The 17,448-nt window shown below is 45.8% G+C and overlaps 1 protein-coding gene across 2 annotated transcripts in view; it reads left to right on the top strand.

Moving 5' to 3' along the window:
- HNF4A (hepatocyte nuclear factor 4 alpha) overlaps positions 1 to 7,368 on the top strand; it is a 133,924-nt gene extending 126,556 nt beyond the window's left edge. For both annotated transcript variants that reach the window (XM_040331853.1, XM_040331852.1), the window contains exons 8-10: positions 690 to 926; positions 1,927 to 2,052; positions 6,373 to 7,368. In XM_040331853.1, the coding sequence (XP_040187787.1) occupies positions 690 to 926; positions 1,927 to 2,052; positions 6,373 to 6,515 (506 nt within the window). In that variant the 3' untranslated portion in view covers positions 6,516 to 7,368. The remainder of the gene's footprint in view (positions 1 to 689; positions 927 to 1,926; positions 2,053 to 6,372) is intronic.
- The last annotated feature ends 10,080 nt before the right edge of the window (positions 7,369 to 17,448 follow it).

The raw sequence follows: 17,448 nt of genomic DNA, 5'->3' as shown, positions 1-17,448 counted from the left end.
GCGTTAGTATGCAATTTGCATACTATACGCTGACCACTACGGGAACGCCCCCTAGCGGCCATCGCAAGAATGCAGCCTAAGATATGCGGGCATAAGAGCCTTATGCCACGCATATATTAGGCTGCAGTCGGCGTAACGAGCTTTCTGAATACAGAACACTCGTTACGCCTGGGCAAGTGAGCAATTGCGCTGCGTAACTATGGTTACGCAGGCGCAATTGCTCTCTGAATCCGGGCCAATGGCAACAATACTATGGCTCCTGTCTTCCAGGGTGATATATCTGTTTTCAGTGCTGGTAGTTGGGAACCAGTGTGTTTAGGAGCTGGCCAATGGGTTACCCCACAACAATGTGCAACCCACCACTTGTCAGATAGTATATCAACAGTCAAAAGTATTTTTTTTGTTTCGTTTTGGAGGAAGAGAGACAAAATCTTTGAGGATTCGAAAAAAAAGTTACGGCGGCGTAGTGTATCTTAGATACGCTACGCCCGGCGGATATATGCGCCGATCTACGTGGATCTGCCCCAAAATCTTCAGCAATCTGGTTTAGGGTTGTAGTCAATCCTGGCCTTTTCTATAGAAGAACATGGTGTCGATGAAATTCTGGTGTAAATAAGAAAAGTTTTAGGAATTATATAGTAATAATAATAATAATAATAAAAATAATATTTTTTTTTCCTGTTATCAAGATGCCAAAGGATTGAGTGATCCTACGAAAATCAAGAGGATGAGGTATCAGGTTCAAGTGAGTTTGGAGGATTACATCAATGACCGACAGTATGACTCTCGAGGAAGGTTTGGAGAGCTGCTCCTCCTCCTGCCCACTCTGCAGAGCATCACCTGGCAGATGATCGAGCAAATCCAGTTCGTCAAACTGTTTGGAATGGCGAAGATTGACAACTTGCTGCAGGAGATGCTGCTGGGAGGTCAGTAGAGCGCCTAAATATCCATGTCCAACCGTTTTTGCATGTTGTTCCACATGGAAATATTAACCCGGAATTGTAAACCCTAACAATACATTTTTTTTCTTTCAATCTGTTAAAATTATCACTCTAAGCATTTTTGATAAGTTTAAAAAAAAGGCTGTTTAGCCTGCCACAAATTCAGCGAGCTCTTAACTTCTGCCTCTGCTGCACTGTGAATTAGTTACATTGCTCCCTGTTCTGCCTGTGAACTACAGAACACCTCTTTCAATTAGTGGCGGCCCGTAATGCAGGGTGCGTCTGGCCCCCTAATCTACATGCGGGGAGCCGGACGCATGGATTCCAATGTGGTCTTTCTTTTTTTTGAAGCATGTGATTACAGCCAGAGGCTCTAATAGGCTTCAAAAAAGGGTTGGCTTGGGGCGCAGAGCACTGCGCCCCAAACCCGCCCAATTGTGTGATAATAGCGAATGAATATTCACTATTATCACATTGATTCTCCTCCTAGACAAATAAGAAGCAGGTCCTAAGACCAGTTTCCCAATTGGCCAAAAAGAGAAGCGATCCTATTGGCCCAGGAGGGAGGAGGAGACACACGGCTGCCGTGGTGCAGAGGAGGAAACACAGGGGAAGCCGCTGCCCGTCACCCGGAGGGAAGCGATGCCTGTGCCATAGATGGGGTAAATGCGGGGCTGGTAACCGATCACCCGGGGGGGGTGGCTGTGGGTGCATTGTTTGCCCAACCCCCCCAAAAAAAATATACCACCAGCCGCCACTGCTTCCAATGTTATGGAGCTGGAGAGGTGTTTAGAAGTCTTGATACACACGGGTTTGTACCTTATGGTAGTTATCGATGACAATGCCAATTTTTCATGTCCTTATAGTTTATGGGTGTTATTCAGCTGCCACCCTTCCACCTCTAGCCTATATGACTCTGCTGTATGTGTACTATACTACAACCAGCACTGACAACCATTACCATCTCTATGTTCCTCTGTCACAGGATCAGCAAATGACGCCCCCCACTCTCATCATTCACTTCACCCCCACCTGGTCCAGGAACATTTGGCAACCAATGTCATAGTGGCCAACAACACGATACCAGCTCATCTACACAATGGACAGATGTGTAAGTAGACCATACTTCCCTTGTGGTTCCCACTTTACAGCCTAGTAGGATTAAAATATAAATGTCACCCAAGCTGGGTGCTTTTTAATATGTTTTTGACTTGGCTTGATGGCACCAGGCATTCTGCCCATTATGTGATCTCACTAGCTCAAAAATGACCATCTCCACCAAATGGTGCACGTTAAAGTAGAACTATATAGGTGGATTCAGAAAGACCGCCTTAACTTTGCGGCGGCGTAGTGTATCGTGTTTACACTACGCCGCCGTAAGTTAGCGAGGCAAGTACATGATTCACAAAGTACTTGCCTGCTAAGCTACGGCGGCGTAGCGTAAATCGGGCCGGCGTAAGCGCGCCTAATTCAAATTCGTCTGAGGGGGCGTGTTTTATGTTAATGAGGGGTGACCTGATGTGATTGACGTATTTTACGAACCGCGCATGCGCCGTCCGTGTACATATCCCAGTGTGCATTGCGGCAAAGTACGCCGCACGGTCCTATTGGTTTCGACGTGGACGTCGAATCGGCGTCGACGTGGCATCGCCGTCGACGGGCAGAGAGTCGCTGATTGCCACCATTTACTAGAAAAAAAAAAAACATGTCCCCGGATTTCATTTTAAAAATCTGGTCACGTTATCCTACAACCAAACAGGAAGTATGAGGAAATCCCTGCAAATTAAGGGAATTCCTATTCACGGACGACTTAGGCAAACAACGTAAAATTTTCAAATTTCGACGCGGGAACGACGGCCATACTTAACATTACTAGTCCAACTATTTGATGGAATAACTATACGCCTGAAAATGCCTTACGTAAACGGCGTATCTGTACTGCGTCGGCCGGGCGTACGTTCGTGAATCGGCGTATCTAGTGATTTACATATTCTACACCGACCGCAATGGAAGCGCCACCTAGCGGCCAGCCTAAAAATTACACTTTAAGATACGACGGTGTAAGACACTTACGCCGCTCGTATCTGAGCCTAATTTAAGCGTATCTGGTTACCAGAATACGCTTAAATTTGCGTCGGCGCACATTCAGACTTTACTGATTACTGATACGCCGGCCTAAGTCTTTCTGAATCCACCTAATAGGCTAGATTTTTTTTTTTTTTTTGGATAGAGCAAGGGGGGTTTATAACTCATGTCAGATTTTTTTCCTGCCATCTGTAACCCATTTTGGAGATTTCCCTTCACTTTCTATCCTACAATAGATTTGTGAGTAAATAGACGAGGAGAATCTTCTTAACAGGGGCAAAGAGAGCAATAGAAACTGGCAGGTGTTCTAATCCCTCTCCAAAACTGCCTTTAGTTATACTTTATGAAATATTATAGGCAATGCCATGAGCCATTTTGGCCTATTATATGCACAGGCTATGATATCTGCTTTACAGCTCAACAGAATGGTTAAGCTCGGCTACTCATTTTCTCTTTGAAAGCCTATGGAGCAGACATCAGCCCCTTGTAGTTACATTTCCTTCACTTAATTTCTCCACTGGATATGACCTAATATACACTGTATTACCAAAAGTATTGGGACACATGCATTTGTACGCACATGAACTTTAATGGCACCCCAGTCTTAGTCCGTAGGGTTCAATATGAAGTTGGCCCGCCCTTTGCAGCTATAACAGCTTCAACTCTTCTGGGAAGGCTGTCCACAAGGTTTAGGAGTGTGTCTATGGGAATGTTTGACCATTCTTCCAGAAGCACATTTGTGAGGTCAGGCACTGATAATGGGCAAGAAGGCCTGGCTCGCAGTCTGCGCTCTAATTCACCCCAAAGGTGTTCTATCGGATTGAGTTTAGGACTCTACAGGCCAGTCAAGTTCCTCCACCCCAAACTCGCTCATCCATGTCTTTATGGACCTTGCTTTGTGCACTGGTCCAAATCATTTAGTAGAGGGTGGGATTATTGTGTGGGGTTGTTTTTCAGGGGTTGGGCTTGGCCCCTTAGTTCCAGTAAAGGGAACTCATAAGGCATCACCATACCAAGACATTTTGGACAATTTAATGCGCCCAACTTTGTAGGAAAAAATGACTACGTACCAGTGCACAAAGCAGGGTCCATAAAGACATGGAAGAACGAGTTTGGGGTTGAGGAACTTGACTGGCCTGCACATAGTCCTGACCTCAACCTGATAGAACACCTTTGGGATGAATTTGAGCTAAGACTGTGAGCCAGTCCTTCTCATCCATGCATGACCTCACAAATGCTCCTCTGGAAGAATGGTCAAACATTCCCATAGACACACTCCTAAACCTTGTGGACAGCCTTCCCAGAAGAGTTGAAGCTGTTATAGCTGCAAAGGGTGGGCCAACTCAATATTGAACCCTATGGACTAAGATGGGGATGCCATTAAAATTCATGTGCGTGTAAAGGCAATACCCAATACTGTTGGTAATATAGGCCCGGATTCTTAAAGCGCTTACGCCGACGGATCTTTATATAGGCCGCGTAAGTGCACAGATGCGCCGTCGTATCTATGCGCCTGATTCCTAATGCAAGATACGCCTGAAATGTGGCTTCATCCGACCGACGTAAGTTTCCTACGCCGTCGGAGCCTGGGCACATATTTACGCTGGCTGCAAGGGGCGTTTCCATTGATTTACACGTCGAATATGCAAATGACCGAAATACGCCGATTCACGAACGTACTTGCGCCCGTCGCAGTAGTATATGCCGTTTACGTAAGGCGTACATCCGGCGTAAAGTTATTCCACCTATAGGAGGCGCATCCCATGCAAAAGTCTTCGACGACGGAACAGTTGTTGTATTTTAAGTCGTTTAGGTAGGACTACGTGAATAGGGCTGGGCGTAGGTTACGTTCAGTGATTCGACGTATCTTAGGCGTTAGGTCCGACGTGATTCTGAGCATGTGCACTGGCATGCGCCGTTCGTTCGGCCATTATTTTGCATGGGGTCACGGTTCATTTAAATGGATTACGCCCACTTCCTTCCTACTTTGAATTAGGCGGGCTTACGCCGGCCAATTTACGTTACGCCGGCGCAACGTTGGGAGCGAGTGCTTTGTGAATACTGGCCTAGATTTAGGTAGATTTGCGCCCTCTTACGGAGGCGCAGCGTACCGTTTTAACGCTACGCCTCCGTAAATCACGTGCGCTACGCTTCATTCACGAAGCAGAAGCTCCGTAATTTGCGCGGGCGCTCCGTAAAAATGTCCGGCGTAAGCGCGCGTAAATTAAATGATCCCGTATGGGGGGGTGGATCATTTAAATTAGGCGCGTTCCCGCGCCGAACGTAGTGCGCATGCTCCGTCGGGAAACTTTCCCGACGTGCATTGCGGTAAATGACGTCGCAAGGACGTCATTTGCTTCAACGTGAACGTAAATGGCGTCCAGCGCCATTCACGATTCACTTACGCAAACGACGTCATTTTTAAAAATCGCGACGCGGGAACGACAGGTATACTTAGCATTGGCTGCCCCTGTTAATAGCGGGAGCAGCCTTACGCAGAACCCGACGAAAGCAAACGACGTAAAATGCGTACGCAGGGCGCGCGTAGGGTTGTGAATCGGCGTGAGTATGCAATTTGCATACTCTACGCTGACCACTACGGGAACGCCACCTAGCGGCCATCGTAAGAATGCAGCCTACGATACGACGGCATAAGAGCCTTATGCCAGTCATATCTTAGGCTGCAGTCGGCGTAACGAGCTTTCTGAATACAGAAAAGTCGTTACGCCGGCGCAACTAAGCAATTGCGCTGCGTAACTATGGATACGCAGACGCAATTGCTTACTGAATCCACCCCACTGCTCTTGCCTCACTGATTTACGTCGGCGTAGCGCATATGAGATGCGCTGCGCCGGTATAAGGATGCGCCGCTCTACGTGAATCCGGGCCATAGTGTATATCAGGTCTTAGGGCTTATCCAGTGGAGAAATTAAGGAGATGCAACTACAAGGGACCTAAGCTGATGGCTGCTGCATAGGCTTTCACAGAGGAAAAGAGCAGCAAAGCATAACCATTCTGTTGAGCTGTAAAGCGGATATCGTAGCCTGTGTATATAATAGGACAAAATGGCTCATGGCATCGCCTATAATATTTCCTAAACATTCCCATAGACACTCCTAAACCTTGTGGACATCCTTCCCAGAAGAGTTGAAGCTGTTATAGCTGCAAAGGGTGGGCCAACTCAATATTGAACCCTACGGACTAAGACTGGGATGCCATTAAAGTTCATGTGCGTGTTGAAGGCAGGTGTCCCAATATTTTTGGTAATATAGTGTATTTCTACAGTATGAACAAATCACCTACCTGTCATGTTTCACAAATAATATTTTTCTTTTTTTTTTTACAGCTACACCAGAGACACCGCAGCCATCCCCACCTGCAGGCTCAGGAGCAGATCAATATAAGATAGTTCATGGTGCCATCTCTGCCCTATCCAAACAGCCCACCTCTATTCCACAGCCAACCATCACCAAACAAGAGAGCATGTGACTCACTGCCGGGGCATACTAGCACTAAAGGACTTACTGACTGCAAGGGATGCCCAAATTATGGAAAAAGGGCCTGCTTGCTTCCAAGCCCGAACCCTTCCCCCAAAGATAAAAGCCATTCTGCCTTATATAGGTGATATTTCTGGATATTTTGATGTTTTAGAACTTTTTTGCATTCACTTTTAGCCTCTAAAACTTTTATATGTGCCATTTAAGAGACTTATGTACATAGAATCGTATTCTGCCGTCACTGGTTGCCAGTAGGCTGAAGACTGGATGAACCCCAAAATGCCGACTGGATCTTCTAGCACTGTGAATTTTTGGAAGCATTAATCTGATTTTCGGAGTGTTGACGCTTCATGACGCTGCGGACGGAACCGTGTCTCAGTCTGGATATTTCAAGATTTGGGCCAAACTGTTGAATGGAGCTGTACACCAAATGCAGGACAACGCCATATCTCTCAGCTATACTTGTTTAAGAAGGATTCATCCGCTATGTGGACTGCCTAAGGGGTGGAGACCAAGTATGGCTTCTCTGAAAACCGCAAGGGGATTGGCAGAGCTGAACAACTGTCTTATGTTTAGAAGCTACGTTCAGAAAGAACTGTCCAAAGAAGTGAAGTGCAACATATAAGGTGGTCCTCCAAGTTGGGGCAGTCACAAGAGGCCCTAACAATTTTGGGGGTCAGTAAATGGGTGATGTGTTCCCCCCTTTCTGCGGGTGGCTATAGACTGATTCCTAGTGTGCCTAGTTCTTCTTCTATATCTAAAAAAGCCTTAACTACTGTGAAATTGTCTTCCCTGTCTAGTTATTTGTTTTAAAAATAATGTACTATAAAATGTTTTTTTTTTTTTACAATGTAACTTTTTTTTTGCTATAGTAAGTAAAGTAAAATATTCATGTTTGGATACACTGCATATCCACCAAATGGCTGCTGCATGTGTCAATCACGTGTTTAGTGTGCAATAAACAACCACCAGGTTCACATAGACGAAACGTGCATAGGGTGTGACACTGGTCCCTTCCCAAAAAAGAAGGGGCTCCTAGATAGAGACAAGATACCCAAGGTCCACATTGCCGACTCAGGTGGTGGCCCACCCTTACGGATCAGCAGGAGCCAAACCACCAAGTACTAGATCAGGGTTCTCAATCGATTTTTCCCTTATATATTATAATAACTTGTTACCAGGGCTTTTTTTCTCAGAACATAGGAACTCAACCACAAACCCCCAAAACCCCCCTCCTCACAGGGGTGCGCTATGTGCAGAGTTCTTGGGTGTGCTTGGTACATAGTACAGAGTTTAGCAGTGTGCTACGTGCAGAATTTCCGGGGTGTGCATGGTACATAGTACAGAGATTAGGGGGTGCGCTATGTGCAGAGTTCTGGGGTGTGCTTGGTACATAGTACAGAGTTTAGCGGTGTGCTACATGCAGAATTTCCGGGGTGTGCATGGTACATAGTACAGAGATTAGGGGTGCGCTATGTGCAGAGTTCTGGGGTGTGCTTGGTACATAGTACAGAGTTTAGGGGTGTTCTATGTGCAGAGGTCCGGGGTGCACTTATTACATAGTACAGAGTTTAGGGGTGCGCTATGTGCAAAGGGCCGGGGTGAGCTTGGTACATAGTACAGACCAGGGGCGGACTGATAACTCATGGAGCCCCCGGGCAATAGGAGATTATGGGGCCCCCAGGCAATAGATTATGGGGCAGAACAGTACACACACATACAGTATACATACACAGTATATACACACACAGTATACATACACATAGAAACTCACACACACACAAACTGAAAAGGTACTGGAGAGGTGGGGCAGCTATAATCTTGGGATTCTTTTAGAAACACAGCATGATGGGGCCCCCTAGTGGCATGGGGCCCTCGGGCAGTGCCCGAGTGCCCAAATGGTCAGTCCGCCCCTGGTACAGAGTTTAGGGGTGCGCTTGGTACATAGTACAGAGTTTAGGGGTGCGCTATGTGCAGAGGTCCGGGGTGCGCTTGGTACATAGTACAGAGTTTAGGGGTGCGCTATGTGCAGAGGTCCGGGGTGCGCTTGGTACATGGTACAGAGTTTGGGGGTGCGCTATGTGCAGAGTTGCAGGGTGCGCTTGGTACATAGTACAGAGTTTTTGGGTATGCTATGTGCAGAGGTCCGGGGTGCGCTTGGTACATAGTACAGAGTTTAGGGGTGCGCTAAGTGCAGAGTTCCAGGGTGCGCTTGGTACATAGTACAGAGTTTGGGGGTGCGCTATGTGCAGAGTTGCAGGGTGCGCTTGGTACATAGTACAGAGTTTTTGGGTATGCTATGTGCAGAGGTCCGGGGTGCACTTGGTACATAGTACAGAGTTTAGGGGTGCGCTAAGTGCAGAGTTCCAGGGTGCGCTTGGTACATAGTACAGAGTTTAGGGATGCACTACATGCAGGGTTCTGGGGTGTGCTATGTATGTAGTGAAGAGTTCAGGAATGTGCTACCTGAACCAGAGGTGGTGGAACTGAGTTCCACCAAGTTCCAGCTGAAAAAAAGCCCTGCATGTTACTCTACTGCCCCCCTTCCTCACTGAGCACCTTCCTAGATCTCAATCCCCGCTGTCAAATTGACCACTTAGCCATAGACCTATATTGTAGTTAACTGACATATTAATGTTGTTAAATTTGACCTGGGCATCCAAGCATGGTCGCATATGAGGTCGTCTACTTAAAGCAAAACTGTCACTGCCACTGTTCAACTGGAACCAAATTGGGAGACATTGGCACATTCTGATCTTCCCAGACCCTTTGGACACCAAACAATCAGCTGTCTACACCTAGCTCCCAGCCCTCGTTTCCCATTGATGTTTATAGCACAAAGTACCTACAACCTTGAGGTTAAAACTACACCCTACTAAAAAAACAATTATCATTAACTGTGAGCAAAACAGGTGATTGTTGGATAGGTACCAATTGGACCAACCCTCGTCTTTCCAGCTTGAACACCATAATGGCGAGCTTTCACCTTCTCATTGAAAGTAAAAATCTCCTTCAAGTCAATCTTCTAAGCAAATCCCACTGCCTGGTAATTCTTTCACAAATTGTTCACTGCCAAAACACGCCAAAATCCCTATTACTTCAACACACACTTTTATATTTTAGTTTGGAATATATATTGCGGTTTTACAAAGAGCAATGAACTGCCCTAACTCGTGACAGCCAACCAATACCAGTGGAACCTTGGATTGCGAGTAACGCGGCTAACAAGCGTTTTGCAATACGAGCACTGTATATAAAAAATCCGACAACTCGGCTTGCGAAACGAGCAGGATTCAAGCCAAAGCGTGTGCAGTACCGTGTTTGGCCTAAGGTGGGGGGGGGGGCGCCGGAGCAGAAGGGCACCGTTCAGAAATGCACGGGAAGGCCCGAGGACAGACCTCGGCAAACCTCGAGAACAGAGTCTTTTCTTACGGAGTCTTTTTGAGGTCAGCCGAGGTGTCCTCTGGCCTTTCCGTCCGTTTCCAAGGCTCTCCCCACCTCTGGCCGCGTGTGGTATTTCGCGCCTCATTGAAGTCAATGCGGAACAAATTATTTTTGTTTCCATTGACTTCAATAGGGAAACTCGCTTTGATATGCAAGTACTTTGCTTTACGAGCATTCTCCTGAAACGGATTACACTCGTAATCCGAGGTTCCACTTATTCTGTTCTACCACCACAGAGTAGCCAGACTTTGAAAGGTTGGTTGCTAGGACTTACCAAACAAATGTAACAATGTAGGACCTGGGAGACGCCTTTCGCAATACAGAAGGAACCAATGCTGGATACCACCAGGGCTGGACTGGGACAAAAAATTGGCCCTGGACTTCATCCAGAATGGCCCACTTTGACAAGTCTCTCCCATGGCGGCCGGACAACTCCCACTACCCCTCCGGCCACCCAAGCCCCCTCTCCCCCTTCACTAGCTGTTCTACTTTATTAGAGTAGAACGGCTGGTAATGGTACTCTTATAGGCAGTACCAGTGGGGAAGCTAGACATTTTTTCACCCGGGGCAAAGAATCAGTTCGGTGCCCCCCCCTTATGGGACAAGATTAGGCAGAAGTGAGAAAATCCCAGGCCCTAGCTGTTGAGTCAGCTGTCTGTCCCCTCCCCCATGCTCCCCTGTCGTCCCCCCTGCTACTCTGGTCCTCCTCCTGCTGTTTTGTTCCCCCCAGGTGAGCGTTGTGGGAAGGGAGAGACAGAGGAGCGGAGGGGGGTGGCGGTCCGCTGTCACTGAAGCCGGCCCACTGAGCCATCGGCCCACTGGGAAACTCCCTGTATGTAGTCCCAATGGATACACTGCCAGAACAACCGCTTGTGCCATTCCATGTATAGATATGTGATATTGTCACTAATTTATTTGTTCCTTTACAATTAATGCACTCACTAAATTATTTTTGTACATTTTGCCGATTGCTAAAAAATTTCCATTTTCTATGTCAGTCATGTTGTAATTTAGGATTTTTATCATCGTTCTTTTCGTGTTGTTATTTGATGCTTAATACTGTTTATTACAAGCCTCACGTATGGAAATGTCTTAAAGAAGAACTGCCCATGTTGCACGTAGCAGTAGATTTCATTCTCCTTTCTCATATTGCTGGTAACGTTTTATGATTGTGTTGCATCTGTGGGTACGAGAAGACAACAATGGCCTTGGGGGAATGGACCGATGGCGGAAATAGGACCATTTCAACCAATTACAGTTGTATCTCCAAGGCTGCTATTGGGGCTGTCGGAAGTACTCTGCCTGTAACACAAGCATGCATGTTCATCCATTGATTGTATGGAGAATGCCCAATCATGAGATGGATTGACCGCAATCTGAGATCTTAAGTCTATAGCTGGTCTTATGAAATAGAAAGTAGAACCTGTCCTTCAGATACGATATGAGGCCCTTTGTGTTCAGCTGTTTTGACCTCATTTTTGATATAATAGCCTTTTTATGCAAATAAAAATGTTTCCTGCCTATAGTTTGGTATAAATAAACAAAAAACTTTTTTTTTTCTATCTTCATGTCTCTTGTCTTTCGTTTGTACAGAACTTTAATGAGAATGTAGGTTCTATAGTTGCCACTATAAGGTTTTCTTATCATGCGTAGCTTTAACATGCTGTGGTCCTGATCATCTCTTACTATAGCAGGGATAGGTAAAGGCCCATACACACGACTTTCCGACAACAACGGTCCGACGGGCCAATGCTCCAGGCATAGTTACATAGTTAGTTACATAGTTAGTCAGGTTGAAAAAAGACACAAGTCCATCCAGTTCAACCACAAAAAATAAAAAAACAAAATAAAAAACACAGTAAAATCCTATACACCCAACTCCATGCCCACAGTTGATCCAGAGGAAGGCAAAAAAAACCAGCAGAGCATGATCCAATTTGCTACAGCAGGGGAAAAAATTCCTTCCTGATCCCCCAAGAGGCAATCGGATTTACCCTGGATCAACTTTACCTACAAATCTTAGTACTCAGTTATATTCTGTACATTTAGGAAAGAATCCAGGCCTTTCTTAAAGCAATCTACTGAGCTGGCCAGAACCACCTCTGGAGGGAGTCTGTTCTACATTTTCACAGCTCTTACTGTGAAAAAACCTTTCCGTAGGGAAAGGCAATGGTAGGGAGTGATAGGTGTCCCAGAAGCCACACATCACGTCAAAGCTTACTGTGTGATAGTGAATGGCAGTCTCTGCCTGGACCCCCTTCGGGCCACGTCCCCAATGTAGGGTGACCACGTGTCCCGGATTGCCAGGGACAGTGCCACATTTTGCAGGTCTGTCACGGGCACCTTCATTACAGGACAATACAGTGTCCCAGAATGAAACTGACACAGCCACCCCCCAAGCCAAACTAATGCCCCCAAAAAAGACTGCCACATCACCTCTTTAATCACTGACAGTACTTGTCCTGGCCGGGAATGCCTGGAGGAGCGCAGTCCCCGCCCCCTGCTTGTGATTGGAGAAATCATAAATCCCGCCTCTTGTGTCCAATCACTGTGCTGTGATTCGTTACAGCACAAGCTGATTTTTGGGAAGGGTGGTGTCCCTGAATGGTAGTTTGGAAATGTGGTCACCCTACCCCAACAGAAATCCCAATGAGTAAGCTCCGGTGGGCAGATTTTTGGGAAGGGTGGGCAGATTTTTAGGAAGGGTGGTGTCCCTGAATGGTAGTTTGGAAATGTGGTCACCCTACCCCAACGGAAATCCCAATGAGTAAGCTCCGGTGGGCAGAGTGAAACGTCAGGGGGGCATGGCCTGGCGGGGGGTCCAAGGTGAGACTGCTATTCATTATTACACAGCAGGATTTGACTTGACATGTGGCTTCTGGTCCACCTATCACACATGATGCTAAAAGTGTACCTAAATCCGAGAAAAAAGGTGTAATTTATTTCAACTTATCAGTCCTTAGTAGTGCATGCATTAGATTTCTTTCTCAGGCTTTTTTAAACTTTATTTGTACCTGGTGATCCAGTGATACACTTCCTGTCCTTGGGTGACAACACTTCCTCACCATACGGTATCTATAGATAGGCAGCGTTGCCACACAAATTTATGCTAGGACCTCTACGCATACTCTTACTCTAATGCCGCGTACACACGACCGTTTTTCGGGTTGGCGACCGTGTGTGGGCTCCAGAGCATTTTTCACGGTGTAAAAAATGGCCATTAAAAATTTAGAACATGCTCTAATTTTTCACAACATTTTTAACGTTGTCGTTTTTAACGTCGTAAAAAATGGTCGTGTGTGGGCTTTAACGACGTGAAAAAAACTTGCACGCTCAGAAGCAGGTTATGAGACGGGAGCGCTCGTAAAACTAGCGTTCGTAATGGAGTAAGCACATTCATCACGCTGTAACAGACTGAAAAGCGCGAATCGTCTTTTACTAACATGAAATCAGCAAAAGCAGCCCAAAGGGTGGCGCCATTCGAATGGAACTTCCTCTTTATAGTGCCGTCGTACGTGTTGTATGTCACCGCGCTTTGCTAGAGCATTTTTTTTTGATGATCGCGTGTAGGCAAGGCCGCTTTAATGATCAGGGGGTAAAAAAAACGTTGTGTTTTCTAGACAATTTAAAATGTAATTTTTTACAACCCGAAAAATGGTCGTGTGTATGCGGCATAAGGTCATCAAAAAATTTAAAAACATTTTGTAGTTCTGGTATGTATACCTTCAATACAGTTGGTGTAATTACTATAAGTCTATCCTAATGCCCCATACACACGATCAGACTTTTTCCATCGGAAATTCCGACCGTGTGTATGCCCCATCGGATTATTTCCATTGCAAATTCCAAGGAATTCTGTTGGAGTTTAGATAGAGAACATGTTCTCTTTTACTCCGTTGGAATTCCGATGTGATTTTGCTCGGACAAAGGTCCGACCGTGTGTACGGGGCTTAACACTTACGTTATTGCACACCAGCTGAAAACTCAGATTCGCAGTTGATTCTGTGAAACCAATAGGTTAGAAAGTTCAGGAGGACATACATGGTGGGTTGCACCAATGTAGTCATGATCATTAATGGTCAAGTAAGCAGGTAGGTGGTGAGACAATAGTAGAAAGTCTGCCAAATCTCATAATCGACATTAGGCTACCCATAGGCACTGAGACATGTCCTTAGAAGAACAGCTCGTCCTCTCTGGCACTGGGCTGTATTCTGTGCGGTCTGACATGATGCTTGACACTAGGTTACAATTGATAACAAGTCCTTCTAACATTTAGAGATGCTCATTATTACCTCGTAAAAGTTTCTCTAGATAGGCCTGGTGCCCCCTTATAGCCCAATCACCACAGTACAATGCAAGGCTCCATTTGGGTGTGAATTTGGAATATTTATGGCAACCCTTAGGCCAGGCTTAAAAATCTGTATAGACTTCCTTGTGTGATTTGTAAAAAATCACAATTCGTTTATCTTTACAACTGGTGTGAAATATCTGAACAGAGCATAGATTGCAGCAGTAAACAACCACTCGACATGCAATTGGCAATAAAACACAATAACGGGGTTGTTGGTAGGAAAAGTTGACTACGTGGCAATGCTGATACAGCAGAGATTGTGTGCCAGGGTGCGCAACGTCGTCAAGAATCAATGAAAAGCATAACGTTGTATTATCTTAACTGCATAGTAACCACTATACAAAAATTATCAATATTAGCTAGCCTGTACCTAGGGGGAAGTTAATAAGGTAGAACTCTAGCCAAACAGCTTAACACACATAAGTTCATAATACACCATTTACATCTCAAATTAGCCAAGCAGTGGCCAAGGTCTGGTGAATGACTTGGACTTTCTCAAACTTTTCACACAGAGGAGCCCTTGAAATAACTCTCCGGTCTCAGGGAACTCCTACTAAAAGTTACTATCTCCACAACTTATGATACAATAGTATGATGGTCAGTGGGAAGGATGCTCCTTACATTGGACCTTCCACTGTGGAACGTATTACCGACTAATATCCGAATGGAAATTGATCACCAGGCCTTCAGAAAAAACTCAAGACCCACCTATTCTGAAGGATAAATAGAAGAAATATTGGATGCCAAGTGGCTTGAGGCGATTCAGTTCGCATTTGTAGCGCAATACAAGTTATTCACTCACTCACTCATTTGTGGTCATTGGGAAGAATTACCTCCTTACAGATGGCTAAAAAGATCAATGGTGTAACTGGCAACTTATCTAAGAAGGAGAAACTGCTCATTGCTCAAGGAACCCCTAACAAAGCAACTTCTGAAGGAACCCCTAGTAAAGCAACTTCTGAAGGAACCCCTAGTAAAGCAACCTCTGAAGGAACCCCTAGTAAAGCAACCTCTGAAGGAACCCCTAGTAAAGCAACCTCTGAAGGAACCCCTAGTAAAGCAACCTCTGAAGGAACCCCTAGTGAAGCAACTTCTGAAGGAAACCCTAGTAAAGCAATCTCTGAAGGAATCCCTAGTAAAGCAATCTCTGAAGGAACCCCTAGTAAAGCAACCTCTGAAGGAACCCCTAGTAAAGCAACCTCTGAAGGAACCCCTAGTAAAGCAACCTCTGAAGGAACCCCTAGTAAAGCAACTTCTGAAGGAACCCCTAGTAAAGCAACCTCTGAAGGGACCCCTAGTAAAGCAACCTCTGAAGGAACCCCTAGTGAAGCAACTTCTGAAGGAACCCCTAGTAAAGCAATCTCTGAAGGAACCCCTAGTAAAGCAATCTCTGAAGGAACCCCTAGTAAAGCAACTTCTGAAGGAACCCCTAGTAAAGCAACCTCTGAAGGGACCCCTAGTAAAGCAACCTCTGAAGGAACCCCTAGTAAAGCAACCTCTGAAGGTACCCCTAGTAAAGCAACCACTGAAGGAACCCCTAGTAAAGCAACCTCTGAAGGAACCCTAGTTTAAAACCCTGACTTAGTCATTCCGGGCCAGAGGGAGGTGTACACATAGAATGATCTCGCTACTGCTGCCTACACTTTGTTTATGTCTACATTCTGGAAGCCGGAGAACCGAGCCAGGCCGGTATCATAATCTCCTTTAGATCCAATGACTTTGTAGTGCAAGGGCCTTGCTGGTTGGACACAATTTAGTAGAATAGTTTTTATTACAAATATTATATAGTTCTGGTAACTCTAAAGGAGGTTGTATAAAGGTTGTAAAGTCAGTTTTAACACATAGAGATGTACATATCAAACTTTTATAGTCATGGCACCCTTTAAAAGTAAAGTGGAAAATCTCTAGCCCCCCCCCCCCCCCCCCCCCCAGTCTAAAATGTAAAAAAGTAAATATTAGGCCTCGTACACACGATAGGTTAACCAGAGGATAACGGTCTGATGGACCGTTTTCATCGGTCCAAACCGATCGTGTGTGGGCCCCATAGGTTATTTAACCATAGATTAAAAAAAAGCAAACTTGCTTTAAAATTTAACCGATGGATTGGTAACCGATAAGTCAAAAACGATCGTTAGTAGGCACAACCATCGGTTACGAATCCACGCATGCTCAGAATCAAGTCGACGCATGCTTGGAAGCATTGAACTTCGTTTTTTTCAGCACGTCGTCGTGTTTTACGTTACCGCGTTCTGACACGATTGTTTTTTTAACCAATGGTGTGTAGGCACGACGGACCATCAGTCAGCTTTATCGGTTAACCTATGACAACTGTTATTCAGACCGTTCTCATCGGATGGACTGATCGTGTGTACGAGGCTTAACTGAGCCTGGGACCATGCACACAATGTTATGTTCCTAACCTTGCATGTTCAACATTAATGTTATTGTTTAATTTTTAAGCCACCCTTCACATCATAGGTTCCCCCATCACATCAGAGCCCCCTTTACATCAGAGGTTACCCCATCACATCAGAGCCCCCTTTACATCCGAGGTTCCCCATCACATCAGAGGACTTCCCATCACATCAGAGCCCCCTTTACATCAGAGGTTCCCCATCACATCAGAGGACTTCCCATCACATCAGAGCCACCCTTTACATCAGAGATTCCCCATCACATCAGAGCCCCCTTTACATCAGAGGTTCCCCATCACATCAGAGGACTTCCCATCACATCAGAGCCACCCTTTACATCAGAGGTTCCCCATCACATCAGAGATTCCCCATCACATCAGAGCCCCCCTTTACATCAGAGGTTTCCCCATCACATCAGAAGCACTTCTTCACAGCATAGGTTCTCCCATCACATCAGAGCCCCCCTTTACATCAGAGTCTCCATTAACATCTGAGTCCCCCCTCTCCCCATCACAACAGAGTTACCCCTATACATCAGAGGTGCCTATGCATGAGTCTCCCCATTACATCAGAGCCTCACCATCACATCAGTGTACCCAATCACCACAGAGTTCCCCCAACATATCAGATTTCCCCCCATCATTGGCTATGTGGTTAGCACTTCTGCCTAACAACACTAGGGTTGTTTGTTTGAATCCCAACCACAGCACTACGTG

Source organism: Rana temporaria, chromosome 12 (assembly GCF_905171775.1).
Source record: "Rana temporaria chromosome 12, aRanTem1.1, whole genome shotgun sequence".
In the NCBI taxonomy this organism is placed as follows: domain Eukaryota; kingdom Metazoa; phylum Chordata; class Amphibia; order Anura; family Ranidae; genus Rana; species Rana temporaria.
Note: the sequence above shows the minus strand (reverse complement) of the source record. Positions and strands in the feature narration are given on the sequence as shown.